Raw genomic sequence first — 21,772 nt, 5'->3', positions numbered from 1 at the left:
GAAAATAACTAAGCAGAAAATGTACAGTTGAAGAAAACTGGATGTCAGTCTATACAATGATTTCTTACTTTCAGCACGACAGACTTTATTTTGGCACTTTAACAAATATTTTGCTTTACAGCAGTGACAAAATATTTGCCAGAAATCTCCTTTTCCTGGCATGGATATTCCAAGCAGTTGTTATTCTACGAACTGAATTTCGCTATGCTTTGCACAGTTAGAGGTATACCCACTACATTCTTAACCTCCGTAACCGAGGGACTTTGTGCAGTTTTAAGAAGGTGCTATCACTTCCTTTTAATCACTTCAAAGTGGACTGATTGTGCAAGTGACTGGATAGGAATTTGAGAATTAAGGCCATTAAGAATTGACATAAACACTGTTCCGAGTGCTGCATTAAAAAAAAAATTTTTTTAATGAGTTCTGTGGCAATTCCGGGGAATGTTCTCTAAATGAAGGATTCATACTTCATTAAAAGTAAATTACATGTTGGAAAGGTGGCTGTTTTTGCTGTCTTCCTACTTTGGCCATTCACAGTTTAAAACAAAATTGGTGGCAAAATAGAAAAAGGAAATGTTCAGTTAGAAGGCAGTCCCCAGGCAGGGTACTCTCGTATTTCCAGCTCTTCCTCAGGCATCGCTGCTTTCTGGCAATTGCATTCCTAAGCAGGGAGGCCCTCCTTTGAACGCACAGAGCCTCCCTGCCTGACTCTTCTTCCCTACAGTGTGAACTATGGTATTCCATCTATTACCTCTTCGGTTAAGCTTCAGGAGAGATTTGGAGCGGTTTCGAAGGTAAAACAATCTACAGGACTAAACCATAGACACCGATGTCAGGAAAGCCCCCTTTAGTCCTTGGGAATTTATGGTCCTAAGAGTTATTTGCAAGAGCAGGCATTCGTCTCAATATTGCCATCAGCTATCTCCATAAAGGTTGCAAAAGTCACAATTCCCTCTCTGGCGGCCTTTCGATATCTACATTCAAACATACACAGGATGATACATTCAGATTTCCTCTGGCCAGTTCACAAGTGAATCTGGTGACAAACAGCCTCATCACTGAGCTCTTTGGTGTTTGATTTACAGACACTGTGGAACACTCAGAAATCAAACCCACAACATCCTTGAGAGCAGACGGTCGTTAGCAAAGGGGAGGTGTACATTTGACCGAAAATGTACAAAATTTATAACAGTGACATTTTCAATATTAGGCCACATGATTTATTCAGTAGTTTTTATGTTCTCAAATTACAATTTACGTCTATTCGTAAGACTACAAAAGTTACCATTATAATCGTCTGTTCTTATAAAATACCAACTTTTTTTTTTAACTGTTATATATACTCATTAACACCAGTCTGCGAAGAGTTACATAGAATCATAGGCACTTCAAAGGCTTAAAAAGATGTTTACAACTTAAATGCATTTTTAAGAACAAAAACTGATTTTTTCCTTAAGTCCCTACTCGTACCTTCAAATTGCAAGAAATTAACAAATACAGTGGCCAAAGGAATCTGCAGCAACTTCTCAAAATACTGTTATCATCTTTGGGTTTGCTGAGGCTTGTCAGTAACTCAAATCCTCCCAAAAGAAGATCTGATTAGACAGACATGACTAAACAGTTTTGCGGTGATAATCCAATTTTACACGTTAATTTGCTGTTGCAAATCTGCCTGAAGCTACAGGTAATGAAAAACAAAGCAAGTGTAAAATGGATAGTCCGACACTTAAAAATTTATACAAAGTGGAGGTTAAAGTTGATATATTTGAAAATCACATATACACTAAATTACCATTATCTGAAATATCCAAAGACAAACTGCACCGTAACAGCTACAAAAGGCATAGAGTTTTGTTTCGTTTTCAAGGGGACAAGAGGGGCGAGCAGAGGAGAGGGGAGCAACAGATAAATTAACAAAGTAAGACGAACTTGGTAAGGTCAATCTGAGACATGCAGACTCAAATGAAACAGCTTTCATCTTCAAACCGTAGGGTAAAAACAATCTTTTCATATTTGCACATAAAAGTTTAAACCGATTCCATGAACATTGAGGGTTTTTATAACATAATATTTTGCCACTGCTATTCACAGAACACTGCAGATGTTAACTTTGAATTTTATGTTGTTCTAAAGAAATACATGAAAAGTTTTAAATACAATGGGATTTTATCATTAAAGTGCCAGAATGGCTCTTTAATGAAAAAAAACAAAAAAACAAAGATCTTCATTATTCTATGCAAAAGCTTTATTTTTAAAAGTTCAGTGATCTCATAAATAGAGACACTAAATGGGAGTTTTCACGCATAAAACTCCTTAGTAGGTGCTTTCTGGTAAGCAGCACTGGATGGTTTGCGTTCTCCAAGGTCGTAACTTCCTTCATCCTTCTTTCTCATGCGATACACCAACAGCAGGATAAGGAAAATTGCAAAGAGAAAGCCGATAACCCCGCCAGCAATGACAGCTGAAACACACCAGAAGGAAGATTACTCTTAGAAGAGATTCAAGGGTGGCAGAAATTAGCTTTGTCAAGCCCAATCTATCTACACTTTCCTAAAAAGCTTAATTTAAAAACCCCAAAACTGGATTCAATGCAGCAACCAGGTAATTATGCAAATCTGACATTCCTCAGGAGGTATAATACTTTCTTTGATTAATATTAATAATATCCCCCAAAAGCCTCAATAAGAAATATCTGGCTGTGACCTCAACTAATTCCATACTTTAAAACTCTTGAGTCCTTTCGATATTCACATTCTGTAGTCTAATCTTCTAATTGCTTTTTTCAATGAAAACACAAAACATGATATAATCGACTTAAATTCTGTAAAGGAAAATAAATATGAAAAAAGCATGCAAATTTCCTTTCTAGTCTTGGATTTGGGACTATCCTCTTTCAGGGATCAAGTGTTGTACAGACATAGAGAACAGATTTGTGGTTGCCAAGGGGGGCGGGGAGTCGGGGGCGGGGGATGGACTGGGATTTGGGGATTAGCAGGTGCGAACTATTATATACACGTATAACTGAATCGCTTTGCTGTACACCAGAAACTAACACAGCATTGTAAACGTAAATGTATACTTTAATAAGATAAAAATTTTTAAAAGGATTAAGTGTTCTAAAATCTTGCACATCTTCCCCTTTAAAATCAAATGTTAATACTTTCATCAGTAAGTTACGATTAGAGACAACATCCTTTAATACCTTGGGCGCTATATCAATGGCCCTCTCCATAAAGAACCTTTCCTTCTCTTAAATTTGTTTTGAAATCAGGATGATGAATGACTTGGATCAAGACTGATTGATTTTCATATTCTGCCACCCCCGACGCCCCATTGTTCCGGACCCACTCAGACCTTAACTTTCTTCTTCTTGCCTCTCCCCAGCCTGCCCAAAAGGCTGGCCGAGGGGTAGGCTGAGGGAGCTGACAGAAAATAAAGACAACATTTGCCTAACTCTTGCCTCTCCCTCTGGAATGAGACAGGTGCTCAACATGGTTTTCAGTACTAAGGTAACATCCAGCAAGCTTTGCCGATACCTCTGAATATCACTTAGGCAGACACAGGCCTATTTAAGGACCTGCCACCTGATCCCCACTGGGCTACTCACCTGCCAGGACTTCTGTTCGTTTAAACAGATTGTCTGAGTGCTTCTCAGTGTACACATTTGTAGCCTCTTCAGCTGGGTCCATTTTCCTTTCTGAGTCAGAGAGGTGAACTTTTTCCTTATCAATTTCTTCAGGTGACTGGGGAAAGAAAAAAAGATTATGAAGATTTTCTTTTAATGTGCTGGAAAGAAGAAATAGTAGATGAGCACATTCCCAAGTTCGTTCTTTGCAAACACTGAGTTTAGGAAAGAATTGCAATAATCGCTTTGTGTGGTGTGCAGACAGTGGGTGAGTCCTATGGTGGACCCACGTTGTTCATGGTTTTGTATAACACCCATCACATGTATAGGCAAAATGGATAGTTAGTGAGTTCATAATCATCCTAATGACATGGTTAGGTTGTTTTAGTCGACATTTCGTAAGATCTCTTTCTCATCACCCTCTGACTTTAGGCCACCATCCCCCTCTGGCTGCTCCAACCCAACAGCACTGCCCCAATTCTCCTCACTCCTTTATCATCTTTTTGCCACACAGGGCACTGTGATGACAGCTTCCTTGTTGGCACTCTCTCCAAGTGTTCTCCCAGGGCTCTGCCTGCTACCGCTCCGTGGGGAGCAGCCCCCAGGCTTCATCTGTAATGCTCCCCTCTTTTTATTCACTCTTACAACACCTTCACCAAACCCTGGATTACAAAGAGCTTCAGGGGGCCTGGGTTCTGCAAGTAGCTCCTATGTGGTCCTGATCAAGTCCTACCACTTTTCTGGACTTCATTTTCTATATCTGTCCAATGAATGGCACTCTCAGGTCCCTGAGTATCCTGCAAGTCTAAAGTACACTCTTCTCATAGAAAGCCCATCGCTATTCGGATACCTGGTAGAAGGACAGACAACTTGACAGATGAGAGAATGAATTATCTGGGTTCTAATCTAGGAGCCTTTTCACTACGCGTTAGCAGTCAGGGAAGGGTTAGGAAAGGGAAGAGAAAAATAGGTTAATACTCAGGTTTGTGACTAGGGAAAGAGGAAAGCAAGTTCTGGTGGCGAATGAGGGGAGAAGAAGTAGCGATTGTGATATCAGAGACTGAATTTAACTCATCCGTATCATCTTTGTCCCATTATTATGACAGATCACATGAGTCCCCTCAGGTTTTTTCAGTCCCTAAAATCATTTGAGAGAGTTGACATTCCCTCTGACTCAGCTTCTGATCCAGTAGCCAGGAAGGAGCTTGCATTTCAGGGGCTCTGCGGGTGTGGGAACAAGAGGTCTCCACAGAACTGGGGCCACCACGGACTCACAGGAATGGTCCACCAGTGTACAAACTTCCAGGTGCTCTGGCTGGAACATTCGCTCTTTAAATTTAAAAGTTTTATTGTATGAAAGTAAGAGCTTGACTAATAAGAATTCTTCCAATAGTATAGAACTAACCTGAAATACCTTAACTCCTGTATAGATGTACAAAGTGAAAGTACGAAAAGGCAGCAGAGATAATTACATTAAGCCAATTAAAGATCTGTCACATCCGTGTCTGGTTGTTTGGATGCCATGGAAATGTGACGGAAGTAAAGATGACGAGCAATGCTCTGCTTGAACAAACAACCGTGTTCTTTGTATTCGGTCACATAAATTTATAACAAACTAGACAGAATATCTATAACAGTGACATTAATGCCACAGTGGTGCCCATTCAAAAGCAAAGTCTACTTTAATGGTATCATAGAGGCAACGTTTAATTTAGCTGTGCCATGTAACGACAAAATAGAAGATTTAATCACCAGTATTAATATTATTCATTATCAGTATTATCATGATAAGTACCTTGAAAAGTGTTTGACACAATGAGTAGCACTCAGTAAATCTCCCACAAATGGATGAATTTTTTTTTTTTTTTTTGCGGTACGTGGGCCTCTCGCTGTTGTGGCCTCTCCCATTGCGGAGCACAGGCTCCGGACGCGCAGGCTCAGCGGCCATGGCTCACGGGCCCAGCCACTCCGCGGCATGTGGGATCTTCCCGGACCGGGGCACGAACCCGTGTCCCCTGCATCGGCAGGCGGACTCTCAACCACTGCGCCACCAGGGAAGCCCAAGGATGAATTTTTATTATTACTACATCGAACACAAATGATACCAGGAATACATTAAAAGATTTGGGGGTCCTTAATTTCTGAGCTCATCTGCCAAACATCTGTCTTCTTTATTTTAATCTGACACAATTACTTCCTTAAAACCAATTCTTAAAAACTTAAACCAATTTTCAATTCATTGTTGTCAACTGACCAGAGAGCTCTACATCAAACTAGGTTTTGCTTAGGATAAACTCCACCATGAAAAGCCAAAACTGAATTTCTTGTCTCACGCTAGTGAGTCCTAATGGTTCCTAACGGTTCTTGACTTCAAGGGATTCAGTTATGACAAGTGGTCAAATAAACAAAGCCAGATGCATCTTTCAGCAGCCACACTGGATGACCTACCCTCAGCTGCACCTGTTACGTTTCATCGCCCCTCTTCTCCCTTCTTCCTTTCACTCACTGAACCGAATCCATTTCTGGAGCAGCTACCGTGCACAGAGCCAGGTGTGTCTGCCTCAGTGCTCAGAGCTTCTCCCTCCTTTCCTATTGCCTGGCCTGTGAAGTCAGTGTACTGCTAACGGCAACGAGCCCTTCTCCATCCGACAAACAGCACTCCAGTCTGGAGAGGCCTGACCTGACTGCTCCACATCTGCAGAAACCCATCCAGCCTGTCCCTCACCACCCTGTGCCCAGGCACCGGGAGGACGGCGGGCGAGGGGAAGAACAACTGCACTCTGGGAAGGGGAGGAGCGTCAATGGGCAGGAAGCCTGCGTGCGTTCCGGCCTTCAGAGGGGTGCTCCTTACTCGGGAGAAGGCCCGTCCCTACCTTCATGACACAGCCTTCCACAGCCCTTCTGCTGCTAAAGCTCAGCTGCACCTCGTTTCTAACCAGCAGACGGGTGAGCTCCAAGAGGGGGCACTTGTGTTTCCAAGTTCTCATAAGCAGCGTGCTACCCCCAGGCCGCCTGCAAAGCCTCCTGCTGCTGTCACTCCACAGGCTCACCTGGTCAACTGCCTCGGTCTCTCCTGCTCTAACCAAATTCAATGAAGGCTTACAAAATGCTCACTGGCTCTCAGGTGCCATGCCGCATGCCCTCACATTCAACCTTCTCAAGGATCCATCAGGAATGTGCTCAGAGAAGCTAAGAAACTTGACCAGACCTAGGATTTGAAACCTAGGCCTTCTTCAGACTTTAACTTGCATTTTCCAACTTAAACAGTTTACCTAGTAGTGGGTCGTCAGCTAGTTGCAGCAGCACGCTACTAAGGCCAAAATCACTGGTGTCACAGTTTCCGTTAACTAGTAGCTTTGCTCTGTTCTAAGGCCAAAGACCTTATTTCTTAGTAAGTCAGCTCTCAGAATGAAGATAGGGATGTACCCGCATTCATCATTATCATTGGAAGACGTCAGAGTTTACACACCACTGAAGGTGGGCCTGAAAAAACTCTGGGAAAACACTTATTGAGACTAGTGCCCGGAGCCTCCCTAGTCCATAACCTGTTTCAGCAGATGTAAAAGTTCACAGTGGTTTTAACTCAGAACACATTCTTTACGAAATAAAAACAAATTTTCTTAGCATAAGGCAAATAAACTGAAAAGGTTTTGCTTCTTAACTGGGCTATGAGTTCCTTAAGAAGGAGTACCCTGTAAAAAAGATTCGTTTATAAGCTACGCCTGGGTGATAAAAGTACTAGGGAGAATTAGCTATCAAGCCATGAACAGACGTGGAAGCCCCGTACATGCATGTTACTAAGTGAGAGAAGCCCATCTGAAACGGCTACACACTGCATGATTCTGACTATGCAACATTTTGGAAAGGCATAACTATGGAGGCAGTAAAAAGATGAGTGGTTTCTAGGGGCTGGGGCAGGAGGGATGAATATGTAGGGTATAGAGCATTGTAGGACAGTGAAACTATTCTGTAGGCTACAATAATGGTGGGCACATGCCCATTATATATTTGTCAGAACTGACAGGATGTACATCACTATGAGTGAACCCTAAGATAAAACTCTGGACCCTGGGAGACGATGACCTGTCAGTGTAGGTTCATCAGTTGTAAGAAGTGTACTCCTCTGGCACCGGATGTTGATGGGAGGAGGCTGTGCATGTGTGGGAGTCTATGGGAACTCTCCGTACTTCCCACTCAATTTCCTGTGAACCTAAACCTGCTCTGAAAAATAAAGTCTATCTAACAGCAACAACAAAAAAAGCAGTAGGTGGGCAAATGTCAAAACGATCATAAAGAGTAAGGGAGAGCCATTTACGATACAATGAAAAGACCATTTGTCCTTACACAGTTTTAAAGGGCACCTCTCAAAAGGCACAGTCTGGGGCTTCCCTGGTGGCTCAGTGGTTGAGAGTCTGCCTGCCGATGCAGGGGACACGGGTTCGTGCCCCAGTCTGGGAAGATCCCACATGCTGCGGAGCGGCTGGGCCCGTGAGCCATGGCCGCTGAGCCTGCGCGTCCGGAGCCTGTGCTCCGCAATGGGAGAGGCCACAACAGTGAGAGGCCAGCGTATCGCAAAAAACAAAACAAAACAAAACAAAAAAAGGCACAGTCTGTACAATTTTTAAAAAAATGCACATTTACAGTAACCTGAGAATGCAATGGAAAACAAAACACACCTTTGTCTGAGCGGGGATCTTATTCTGTATCTTGTTCAGAGTCGTGGTTTCCACTCTCGGAGCAGCAATAGTGAACGGAATCTTTGGAAGGGGTCGAGATGTGGTCAGCTCTGGACTCTCTCCGTCCTCATCAGCTCCTGGCAAAATAAGCAAAGATGAGCTAAGCACACGAATCAGGACACAGATTTCTACAGTATCAGACAACATTGTCTAAGGTTGACGATGACAGAGCCATGTTCTTTCTAAATACCCGCTCCTCGAGAGCTTAGCACAAACCTTCCTGCAGTCTTCATAGCAGTGAAGAGTGATTTCAAGGTGGATCTGTGGGGAGACTGGCATTTTTTCTATATTATTATTATCCTGAATGCTCTCAAGTAGCCCTTCTTTTACTTCCAGTTCAGTCTGTCCTACTCAAGAGATTTCTTCCCTTCTATGCCGAAAGGTGCTACATTTTCCATTTTAAAACATAACAACAACAAAAAAGGAACACTGATCCTTTATCTGTGTGAGCTGCTGTCCTCTCTCCCCTTTTTACAACCAGATTTTTCTAATGGTGGTGTGCAGACTCACCGGCCTCTTCCCTCACCATCTACTCCACTCTGTGCTCTACTCCCCCTAGTCAGGTATTCCCTGTCACCACACTACTGGTACTGTTTTGTTAAGGTCACCATTCCCCTCCACGTTCCATACCCAGTGGCATTTTCCAGAGTCCTCATCTAATTGAACCTCCTAGCGCCATTGGACGCTTGTCAATTCTCACCTCCTTCTTGATATACTACCTTTGGGTTTCTGTGGCTTTGACTTCCTGGCTTTCTCCCCTCCCCTCTCTGGCTATTTCTAAGTCTCCTTTTCAGGCTCATTCTCTTCTACCTGGACACAAAATATGAAGAGTTCCTTAAGGTTGAGCCCTAGGCTGCTTCTTACTCCACACTTTCTCTCTCACCCAAGGCTTCAATTACCATCTAAAGACAAATGAAACCTAAGTTGACATCGTTAGCTTCTACCACTCCTCTGAAATGTAGACCTACATATCCACTGGCCTACTTGGCATTTTCACTTGAATGACTCAAAGGTACTATATACATCTCTATCATGTTCAAAATACAACTCACAGAACAGACTTGTGGTTGCCAAGGGACGGGGGGGTTGGGGAGGGAAGGACTGGGAGTTTGGGTTAGCAGGTGCAAACTATTATATAGAGAATGGATAAACAACAAAGTCCTACTGTATAGCACAGGGAGCTATATTCAATATCTTGTGATAAACTATTGAAAAGCATATTGAAAAAGAATGTGTGTGTGAGTGTGTATATATCTAATTATACACTGAATCACTTTGCTGTACAGCAGAAATTAACACAACATTGTAAATGTAAAAAAATTAAAAAAAAAATAGAACTCATGATCTCCTTGCCTCTCCCCTCTACAAACCTGGCCTTCTCCCCACATTATCTTGCAGTGAATGGAACCCTCCATTCCTATAAATCACAGCTCTGGCCCCCTCCCCTCCTCCTTACCACCACATTGAATCCATCACCCAGTTCTGTGGATTTTACCTTTTTGTTACGTCTCCACTCTTACACCTTTCTATGGTTCCAGGGCCACCGCCCTCATCCAAACCACTGTAATCTTCCTATCAGTCACTGTACCTACCTTCTTCCTAACAGCTCCCTTTCAGTCCACTGTCCACAAGCTGGCTGTGACCACATCACCCCCTGTTTAAAGCTATTACAATGGCACTCCACTGATTTCAAGATGAATATAAAATGCCTCAACCTAGCCTTGTGTGGTCCAGCCCTGGCCTACTTTTCCAGCTTCCTACAGCATCATTTTCCCTGCTGTCCCCTGTGCTCCAGCTGTGGTCCCCAATCTTCGGCCAGAAGCCTTTGCTTAGTTAATTCCTATCTCACCTCCAGACCTCAGCACAAATGTCATTCCTTGGAGAAGGCCTCCCTTCCATATTAGATTAGAGTCTTCGTTAAATGGTTTTCTAACACCACCTTTCTTACCCTAAGACTGCCTTTATCAAAAGTTTGTAATGATGCATTTGTTTGTGTAATGATTGACTGAAGTTTCCCCTACAAGACTGAAGCTCTATATGGCCAAGGGATTGTCCGCCAAGTACCTAACAGAGTCCCAACACTTCCAGACTCTGACCCAGGTTTTGTGCAGTAAGGACTGACCACTGACTGCCAGCTGGGCACTATGTTTTTTTGTTCGTTTGTTTTGCTTTTTTATCAGAAGAATTTGAGAATTTCTCACAGTCAAATATAACATTCTTTTTTTTTTAACATCTTTATTGGAGCATAATTGCTTTACAATGGTGTGTTGGCTTCTGCTGTATAACAAAGTGAATCAGCTATACATATACATATATCCCCATATCTCCTCCCTCTTGCATCTCCCTCCCATTCTCTCTATCCCACCCCTCTAGGTGGTCACAAAGCACCGAGCTGATCTCCCTGTGCTATGTGGCTGCTTCCCACTAGCTATCTATTCTACATTTGGTAGTGTATATATGTCCATGCCACTCTCTCACTTCGTCCCAGCTTCCCCTTCCCCCTCCCCGTGTCCTCAAGTCCATCCCCTACCTCTGCATCTTTATTCCTGTCCTGCCCCTAGGCAATCTTGAGAAAGAAACACAGAGATGGAGGAATTAGCCTCCCGGACTTCAGACTATAACATTCTTTTCTTATAACATTCTTTTTAAGCTGACCATGCGTCAAATTTGTAACAACTGAAAAAAAACCTCAAAGTTTGTAACTCGAACTAACCTGCTTCCTCGGACAGGAACAAAGGATGAATAGCCCCCAGTTCCTCACAGAAGCATGTTACAATAACAAGCGGTTCAAAAAGCAAGAGGTGAGATACTGGAAATAGTGCAAAGCTATGAACAAGGCTCATTTTAAAAATATTTTGATATATCGACTGCCTCTGGCACGTACACTCATTATACAGAGAAGAAATGGTGAGGGTCTATTGGAATAAATATTGGATTTGGCATTAAACACACTTAGTACCGATTCTGGCATTTATTATCTCTGTGACCTTGGGCAAATAACGCTTGAGTCAGTTTCTTCACCTGTAAAATGGGGATAACAACAACTAAGTCTCAGAGGTGCAAACATAATATGTATATTTGAAAGCGTTCTGTATACATAAAATGTTACATAAATGTAAGTCAGTAATAATGATGGCTCCAAGTACACTGCTCTTTCATATCAGTCTCCCCGATTTTCCATCAAAGTTTTATACATATGATTGATTTGCTTCTTACAAACAAAATTCAATGAGAAATGAAAAATTTTCAATTAAGGGCTTTCAAGACTCCCTTGGTTCACAGGAGTTACAAATACGAACTGCCGAATTAGGAGTGTGGAGAATTTGTCGTGAGAGAAGAGATTTTGTAAAGTAGAAAATTCCCTCAAGTTGGCGCTTCTTAGATTAGAGACAGGTGAGTCACCCACCTCAGGGGCTCTTCCACTGCATTTATTATCTTTATTAAAAAGATTGACCCTCCTGCCCAAACCAGAAATCTGGGGACCCCCTTTCAGCCCGCTTTGCCTGAGACATCCTAGCCCAGAGCCCAAAGCTCATTTCCACCTGGGAAACTCCTGCTTAACACTGCTACGCCCAGAATCAGTGTCATCCCCTTTCCATCCACCGTGGAACTGTTTCTTTCTCTATGTTTCCACTGTTCACTAAGTCTCTTCTTTTTTAAAAAATAACATTTTCTTCTACTTATAAAAAGAATACATGTTTTTAAAAAATACATTTTTCATAGATGATATTGGGAAACAGAAATACAGGAAGGAATAAATAAAAGTATTCCACCACCAGAGAAAGCATCATTAGATTGTATTTGCTGAACTGCTCCTAGCACCTAGAATGGTGTCTGTTCCACCGTATTATGGGTCATTATTAAATAGTTGTGGAATGAATTGAATAAATATCTGCATATCATATCATCTCCTAATGAGTTTTTTATCTCTTAGATGACTGTTCCACCCTCCAAGGATTCTTGCACTCTCAGAATGTTCCTTTTTCAAAGTATCCTCTTCTTGTTTCAACGTTAAAGAGCCTTATCTCTCCAACCGTAATAAGTTTTTCTGTAAGTTCTCTTCTCACTGTGAGTTTCTGTTCTCTTCCAATTTGGGGGTGTGGGAAGGTCTCCATCTTTCAGAAGTTACAAGTTCTCCTGTAAATGTCTGGGGAGCCTTGGTTGTCTTCTCGTATTTAAGAAGGAAAGGCTGAGAAGCTGCTAGAAGTTCTGAGCACACAGGAGAGCGCTGTCAAATGTTAGCATCATCAGTTAGATAGACTTGTGTGTTTTGTTGGAGAAACTGCCAATGCCAGTGTCTTGTAGTTGTTTCCTTTGAGTTGGTCCAATTTCCTGGAGAGGGTAAAGGCCAGCCCGTCAGTGTTCCAGGAACTGACTGGGAGAAGACAACTGGGAATATCTCCGCATTAAATAACTCTTAATCTAAGACCTTGTATTTCCTGTTTTCAGTGTGGTGTCCCTTGTCCCATCTGTGCCTGGTACACTCCCAGTCCAAAGACCCTCTGTTTTATCTTCCCCAGATGATATACCTCCAGTTTTCTCCTGAGGTTGGGAGCATCAGCCCCTTTGCTGCGTTATGGTGGGAAGGAATTAGGGAATCTACCTGCATCTTGAACAGACTTTCAACCAATCATCCTGAGTTTAGTACCATTTTCATGCTCCATCTAGTGTCATGAATTCTGGGGCCCTATGGGTATTCTACTGTGTAAAGTGGTTGCCTCTTGGCTCTCCCCACCCCCACTGCTGGCTAACTCAGCTTTCTCACGTCTGCCAAGTCTGTTACTCCTAGCCCATCTGCTTCTCAGCTTTCAAAACATTATGGCCTTTGTCTCCTGTACTGTTTTGTTTGTCCTTGTGAGTTTAGGCCCAATTCCTTTATTGTTGGTTTAGTTGCGTATTGAAAGGTATGTGTGTTCAATCTGCCACCTTTAACCAGAACTCTGCACTTCACTCTTACATTTTTGTTGTATAGCACCTTCTTATGTTATATACCCATGACATGGTATAACAATTATTTTTTTCTCATGTCTACATTTTTCTCATCAGACTCTTGGTTCCTTGAGGACAAGAACCTAGTTTTTCATCTGTGTCCCATGGCCTAGTGTCTGGTCCACGGTGAATGCCCATGAAACATTTAAGTGAATGGTTGAAGTTTTCATGTCTGCCAATGTCCACCCCTGAGTGCACATATATAGTCTGGTACCATCTTCTCAGCTGGGAAGCACCCTCTAGGCCTCTGGCCATTTTCCTCCAGACTCTTTGCTCTTCCACTGGATAGCATGACGGGAGTGAGGACAGAGGGATCGAAACCCTCTGGCCAAAACCTGGGGGATCCCAGTCTCCAGCTGGGACTGGGCATCAGCGAGGCAGGGTCTCCTCATTCTGGAGTAGAGTTTTAAGACACAAGGAGGCAGTAGAGCAAAGGAGTGAAAGAGAACACACTCTCAAGCCCAACTCCCTGGCCCCTATCCCAGCTCCATTTCTTTCCAACAGTGTGATCTGAGGCAAGTTATTCAATCTCCCTGAGCCTCAGGTTTTTTCATGTGAAAAACGGAGATAATACAATCTCTCTTTACAGAGATATTAGAAGACTAGGAACAGTGCCTGACACGCAGTAAGGGCTTTACAAATTTTAGTTACAGCTTCTATTACCTTTAAGCTGAAAATCAACATCCCCAGTGCAATGCAAGGAGGTTTCCAAAATCCAGAATGATATACTTCTTTGTTTTAAAAAAAATAATTTATTTATTTTTAAAATTTATTTTATTTTTGGCTGTGTTGGGTTTTCGTTGCTGCACGCGTGCTTTCTCTAGTTGCGGTGAGCGGGGGCTACTCTTCATTGCGGTATGAGGGCTTCTCATTGAGATGGCTTCTCTTGCTGTGGAGCATGGGCTCTAGGCACACGGGCTTCAGTAGTTGCAGCACACGGGCTCAGTAGCTGTGGCTCACGGGCTCTAGAGCGCAGGCTCAGTAGTTGTGGTGCAGAGGCTTAGTTGTTCTGCGGTATGTGGGATCTTACCGGACCAGGGCTCAAACCTGTGTACCCTGCATTGGCAGGTGGATTCTTAACCACTGTGCCACCAGGGAAGCCCCAGAATGATACCCTTCTTCGTAGCAATGATCTGCCTAAGGCTGGAGCCAAGGCAGGAGCAACGTGGGCCCACATTTAAGCCTCAGCTCGATCCGTCTGATGAGTGGTTCAGGATTTCAAATGACCCACTCCAATCCCCTTTCACCTGGATGGGGGGGAGTGGGGGAGGGGAGGTGCTGCCAGAGAGCAGGACTGAACCTGAGTCCTTTATATTAAACTTAGGGACACTCTTGGCAGAAGTCAGCAAAATGACTTGGACAACCTCCACAGATCTCTAACAACTCTTAGATTCTAAGATCTGTGAAATGGGGACCAAAATGTATCCATATTTATTATTTCCTGGGACATTTTGAAGAAGACAGTTACGAAGCACTTTTGAGGTGCTAACGGAAAAGAAGAGCGCCATGAGTGAACGGTATTAATAGAGTTGTGGACTCTGGAGAAGAACTTTTCACACTCTTCCCGCGTGTGCGTTATATACCACGTTCCCCAGAATAACTATTTTTACATGAGGGCTATTTTTACATGAGGACTGCATTGTAAGCTCATTGTTACTAGGTCAGCCACCACCCCTCTTGTCTTTCTCAGTCTTGCTGTTTCCCAACCTAAAACACTCACTCTTATGTAGCTAGAGCTCTCCCAAAGACACAACTCATTTTAATTTCCTCTGGGTCATTCTGAAGCCCAGGCCGATCTGATTGTGAGACATCGACATTCAGCGTAACTTTTACCAAATGTTGAACATAAAATGAACACTCAGATCAAGGAAGATCCTGGATAAGACTTGCCTAGCATGCTGCTGACTTTGAGTTCCTGACTGGATCCTTAACATATGCACAAGCTCTTCTTTCTCTGCTACCTGGGGGCCCATCCTGGCACAGGTGAAACATTTCCCAGGTATGGTAGACCGCAAAATCGGCCAAATCCTTTATTCCCCCTTGCATCCACATCCTCTGCAATGTGGCCCTGCAGCTCTTTTCATTAAGAGGCGGACTCCGGCCTGGCCGTATAACTGGCTCTGACCCATCAGACATGGTAGTGAAATTGTGCCAGTTTTAAGCCTTGGCTTCAAAGGGTTTTGCTCAGTCCTGCTTGCTGTCTTGGGATCTCTGCCTCCTCCCTGTGGACAAATGGCTGGCCTTCTGGAGGACGAGAGACCGCATGACCAGAGCCAAGTCTGCCCCATTGCCCCAGAGATATGACAGAATCCAGAGATCAGCAAAGCTGCAAACCCAACCTGCAACTGACCGTTGACATGTGAGGGAGCCCAGTCAGGCCAGCCTAAATTGCCACCCTGCAGAGTAATGAGCTCAATAAAATGACTGTTGTTTTCAGCCACTACACTTCGGGGTGGTTTGTTACGAGTCACTACTGCGGTGATAGATAACTGATACACCACTGGAGTTGAGGATATCACTGTACGATCATTTTACCTGGCTACTACGTTCTCCCTCCTGCGTTTGAGCAATACACTAGGAGTAAGAAAGTATAACTCTTCTTGGTCTCACCTATAATCTTTAAGGTAGGGTTGGCAGCTGTGTGAAACCAGTGTCTCAGGGATCTCTTTAAGGGTGGTTTCCATGACATCGCTCTGAAAGCCTTAATAATAAAATTAAAAGCTAATGTTGACAGAACACTGACTACATGCCAAGCAGCATACTCTAAGAGCTACAGATGTGTCAACCCCTTAAGCCTCACGACAAACCTATGTGGGAGGGCCTATGATTACCTTCCATTCTATAAATGAGGAAACCGAGGTTCAGCCACGTTAAATCCATTCCCAAGATCTCACAGCTCAAGTGGAGGGGAGCTAGAATTCACACCCAGATGCTGTGACTCCACAGGGCATGCTCTTAACCATCGTGCATACTGCCCGTCTCCTTGAAGTAAGTTCCACGTGTGTGTGTGTGTGCGTGCGCACACACGCACTTACACAAGCACAGAGAACAGAGGTGAGCGTGGACGTAGCCTGCCTTACCCGAGCCTGATGCAGAAGCATAGTCATCGTCATCAATAGGATACACTCCTGAAGCTTCTTCAATGGAGCTGTTGTCAAGGTACATGTCTTTATCAGACGTCAGCTCTGCCCGCTGAGAAAGGAGAGAGAAGGGATTCAGGATGATGAGAAATTAGGACATGAGCTTGTTCAAGTCACTGTGCAGGTTTACATCTCAGCGACTACCCGTCCCTCTCCCCTGTTCTTGGAACCCACATTTCTAGCCCTACCCCTCCTTAGGGCACCCTGACAACTCATATTACGTCAAGGGCTGATCACAGACAAATGCCCCCGAGGGAAGCCTACAGAACCTAACTCAGTAACATGAAGATAGCTCAGAGGCCGAAGTGCCTATCACGGGCTGACCTCCTTACATCCCACTAAACCTGTCTGAGTTCCAGGGCCCCCCAGTGCTGGTTGGAACCATCTCAGGCATTCCTGTTGTCACAAAGTCACCGTGAGGCCCCTTTACTGGAAAAGTTACAAGACATTCAAATCATTTAAGACTTTCTTGGGGATGTATTAGGGTGTTGGGCAAAATCACTACCCAAGGATCCGTCAAGGTCCCTTGGATGTTTGCAGGCCCGGCCACACTCAGAGAGGCATCACCGCAGCCAGGAGCTCGTGGTGGCGGGCAGGCTGTCACAGGGCTTCCTGCCACAGCCCAGACGCACGCAGATGCCCACACCATACCTCTCGAGGAGCAGGGCCTGCGAGGCTCGTGGACCAGGGCGACAGCCCACCGTGAGCCGCGTCTGGGGCTCACAGGCTTAGCAGAGCCTTAATGACAAATGCAGATAAACCCACACGAGCACATTCTTTTTATATTCCTGGCACTTGGTAACAGCAAATCACACAGTGAATGTGGAGAGGGATCATTCACTAAGTCGACCAGTTCCACAGCTTCTTAGCTCTTCGGTAAGCATTTTAGTATTACAATTCAACCTAATCCTACCAAGAGATCAAGTCGCATGAATTGGAGGCCGAGTAGATGTATAATTTTTTTTCTTAAATGGTTTCAGTAAATTGATATTTTACCACCAGTATCTCATGAGAGCCCAGAAACAAATACAGCAATCTGTCAGCTTCTAAACAACATCTGTGTTTGGAAAAAGGCAACACTCATTATTGTCCTAGTTTTAAAAATCAAATGGAATGTCTCTTCCTAATAGGAATGACAAAAAATGTTTCCCTCACTACAGAGGCTTTCATTAGATTCCCTTCAAAGCCTTCTGTTCCAACTGTCACTGGGACTGCAACCTTCCTAGGAGGATGCTGGCCGCGCCCCATCACAGCACGTCTTCCCTCAGGTTTCAGCCGCTGGCTGGAGAGGCTGAAGGGTCCTCAACCCGAGTCCGTGTTCTCCAGGCGTCAGGGACAACTGACGGGGAGGTATGGGCGCCCACTCTGTGTGAGCCGCCACATCGGCACATTCTGAGAACTGAGACTTTAATCAGGGACTGGTTTCCTAGTGGCCTGGCCCGCAGGCACTGAGTGACCACCCTGTGCCAAGAGTGTGCTGGAGTTTCCTACTAGAACGGCCAGAGCTTAACTCCGCCCTCTGAGGCCATTCTGCGTGACACGGGTCTCCAAGGCTCTCCCCAGTCCAGGCCTCGGGTGTTTTCCCAAGCTTGTGAACCGGCCGTATCAGGAGCCCTGGTCTCCACAGCCCCACCATCAGCGTCACTGAGCCACAGTATGCAGTCAGCTCCTTTGAGCGCGAGGACTGCACCTCCTACATCTTCAGTCCACCCCAACTCCCCACAATCATGTATCTGGCGTATAGTACATGCTCAGTAAACACTGCTTGGGCTGTTTCGTTTGTTGTCCTGCTTGTATTAAGCTTTGTCCTGTGAACCTCATCTGCGGGACCCTGTCGTTCTTTCTCTCAAATCCTGTCTACAAAACAGGCTCCGACTTCTTCAGTCCTTCCATGTCCCCTCGTTCCAAACTACTATTTTGGATTTTGTAGCCTATGAACAGTTTAAGACAAACTCTCAGTGTTATTTATTTTTTATATATATACATTTTAAAATTTTATTTATTTTATTTTTTGGGCTGTGTTGGGTCTTTGTTGCTGAGCACAGGCTTTCTCTAGTTGCGGCGAGCGGGGGCTACTCTTTGTTGTGGTGCGCGGGCTTCTCATTGCGGTGGCTTCTCTTGTTGCGGAGCATGGGCTATAGGCACGCGGGCTTCAGTAGTTGTGGCATGCAGGCTCAGTAGTTGTGGCGCATGGGCTCTAGAGGACAGGCTCAGTAGTTGCGGCTCACAGGTTTAGTTGCTCTGCGGCACGTGGGATCTTCCCGGACCAGGGCCTGAACCCGTGTCCCCTGCATTGTCAGGCGGATTCTCAACCACTGCGTCACCAGGGAAGCACTCAGTGTTATTTTAAATTGTTGCCCCTCAGCAGAGCACACTTGGAGAAGGCAGGGCCTCAAATGCCCTGTGTGTGCTCCCCGGGCCTCTAAGACTGCATGGGGACTCAATAAATATTTGCCAATTGAGATTACCGAAAGCAAGTTGGCCTTCGACTCAGGCTTCAGAGATAACACATGTCACAAGACCCCTAAAGTTGAAATCTTTCCATCTGAAGCCTGGGAGATCACTGGCCCCAAACCTCCCACACACATGGCATGGCACCTGGCTTAAGTGACCTTGAGTCTTAAAAGCAGAAACCTGTTTGCCTTTTCTTAACATTGAACGCCTTTTTCCTCCTGGCTCTGTTAAAGAAGTTTGAGGTGGCACCGGCCACACGAAGATATTTAATCCCTCCTTGTAAACTGAATTTCTATTCATTAGGTGACCCAGTTGTCGGATGGACATGTCTGTCACACTCACAGGCAGATGGGCCAAAAACGCCTCCCAGAGGATTCTGGCCACCGCACAGTTCAACCACACGGGGAGGCTTGACAAGCAAGTCACTTCTCCAGGACAACCGGCTCCTTAGGAAGAAGCTTGCAGACCTGAATTACTGTAAGACTTGGGGTCAGGATGCATGTAGAGAAGCTGGCTTGCCCTCAGGCTCTGCGGAGCTCCAGGGTGGTCCTGTGGCTGACGGGATGTTTAATGTGCTCAAAGGCAGCTAAAAATATTTGTTCCTCCAGCATCCGGTGTGGTGCAAATAATGATGACCTCACACTAAAAGTTAACTCCTGCTCTGATGTCAGGGGCACAAGCACCTAAGAGGAATTACCAATATCTATCCTTCTATAGAGTCCAATTTAAGCAGACTCCTTTTCACTCGGTAGCAGATAATGCTCAAAGAAACACCTCCACTGTCTTTCCTTTTGAACAAAAACCACCTTCACACACATGATAATTCCTTGGGTGAAGCCTCCGCAGTCTGTGGAAAGGATTGCTGCAGTTAACATGCCCGGAGAGGAAAAAGAATTCTGCGTTGACATTCCCTGGGGGCAAGATGTGCATCTCTAGAAAGCCAAGAGAAGGGGTGACTCAAGGCTACTGCTTCTACACCAGCCAACTGCGATGTGCCTCACGAAGCAGAAAACCCCAAGACACACTGAACGCTCTCGTGTTTGATGAGACAGAGCCACTGGATGAAAGGAACCAGGAGGAAATGGACAGAGGCACAGCCCAGGGTGCGGAGATGCAGCCGGACGGTAGGATTTCCTAATGCATTTGTTTCACTTGGGACCAGCCATCTCTACGAGGCAGCGCCAATACTGTTGGCTAACAGGGCTCAGAGTACAAGCTGGAAGAAAAACAAAGCTGGTCTTTCAGACCTCTCCCCCCTTGGCTGATGCAAGACATGCATGCAGGGGAGCAAAGGGAAGTTGTAGAGAGCAGCTGGGTACACGAGAAGGAAAACTGACTGCAGGACCAAACGGAGGTTCAACCACGGAAACGGAGCTCTAAGTTGCCTTCATAGCGGAAGCAGCTCCTCCCAGAGGAGAAGGTCCACTGCCTGAGGGCTGGGTCCCCACACGTCTGGAAGGCAGGCAAGGTAACACGTTTGTCTCCCAACTCCATCCCTTCTTTTCTAGCCTTCGAACTGCAGCAACCTCATCATGCTGGGTCCACACCATTACAGAGGCCTCCGTACTTAGCCACCGCTCAAGACGTTGTCTTTGAACCCACTGTCTGCTGAGGGACTATTCTTAAATATGATCGCATTGCTCCCCTGCTGGAAAAAACCCTTTAGTGGCTCCCTATCACCTATAGGATGAAAGAAAAATGCCTTTTCCTTGAAAGAATACCATATGACCTCACCTGCATTTCCAGTGTCAGCTGCTGCCACTTCCTCTGCCCAAACCCTGGGCTCCATGACCAAAAAAACTCCACTCAGAGACCTGGGGACACCAATTTCCTTTATACAAAACCCCTAAGAGGAAATACACTCCTCTAAGGACAGAAAATTGAGGAAAACAATGGTGATCTAGGCCTCACATACACGAGAATGGTGAAAACTAATATTCTGACAAGACGGTTCGGCCCAAACATACATGGTATTTGTAATAAAAATGAACAGAGAAAATGCTGATCCAGTGCCTGGAAGACCACAAGTGCACCAATCTCGATTTTAGTAAGCAATATCACAAAGCTGCCCGCTTTCTCAGCAAAGAAAATCGTGGGACGGCAACTGAACAAATCTACTTGTTGGTTTTTTCTTGTGAGGTGAAGCTTACATCGAACAAATATCATGTTTCAAAGTGCCAGGGTGGAAATCTTTTATTTAGAAATTAGAGGTCTTCCTTGAAAGATACACTGCCTTATCTACTAGATGAATGTCCTCTAAATGCCTTAAACTGGTGCAACCGATAAACAGCGGTCAAGATAATTAAAGCTCAAAGCAGTAGGTGTTAAATTCACCTTATGGTGGAAACTAGGTTGATAACAAAGTCAGAAAGTAGAAAACCTAACTATTTATGGATACCACTCCCAGACCCAAGCTTCAGAAAATTATCCTTTGGACATGAAAATTAAATATTCACGTGGCCTGCTATGACATTCTAAATCACATCTTAGATAACAAACACCTGGATGGTGTCTCCGTTTTAGGATAAAGGCACATCCAGTCCTGACTTAGACTCAAATGTATATTAAATTTTATGGTGATTACAAAGCACCAAACTGGCTGTAACTTTACCTTATTTTTCCAGAGGTGACTTAATAAACTATTTTATTACTAGCTAACACACACTGGAAAAGAAATAATAGTTAACATTTTCTCCCACATAGTCTCACAGAGATGATACACTTGCCCTTACGATGAACTTGCCAATTCTGGCTTAGGTAGGGCCCAAAGGAACATATAATCTTAGAGCTTGACTGGACACTACAGGTATCCAGGTGACCTATTTATT

At 44.5% G+C, this 21,772-nt stretch overlaps 1 protein-coding gene across 1 annotated transcript in view; it reads right to left on the bottom strand.

The window, feature by feature from the left end:
- Positions 1-1,197: 1,197 nt before the first annotated feature.
- The window catches only part of SDC2 (syndecan 2), a 120,381-nt gene continuing 99,806 nt past the window's right edge, over positions 1,198-21,772 (bottom strand). The window contains exons 2-5 of the mRNA XM_033843005.2: positions 16,431-16,542; positions 8,302-8,438; positions 3,608-3,743; positions 1,198-2,461 (exon numbers count right to left, since the gene is read on the bottom strand). Coding sequence (XP_033698896.1) covers positions 2,298-2,461; positions 3,608-3,743; positions 8,302-8,438; positions 16,431-16,542 — 549 coding nt within the window. The 3' untranslated portion in view covers positions 1,198-2,297. The remainder of the gene's footprint in view (positions 2,462-3,607; positions 3,744-8,301; positions 8,439-16,430; positions 16,543-21,772) is intronic.

Source organism: Tursiops truncatus, chromosome 17 (genome assembly GCF_011762595.2).
Source record: "Tursiops truncatus isolate mTurTru1 chromosome 17, mTurTru1.mat.Y, whole genome shotgun sequence".
Classification (NCBI taxonomy): Eukaryota; Metazoa; Chordata; class Mammalia; order Artiodactyla; family Delphinidae; genus Tursiops; species Tursiops truncatus.
This window is presented reverse-complemented; position numbering and strand designations above follow the sequence as displayed.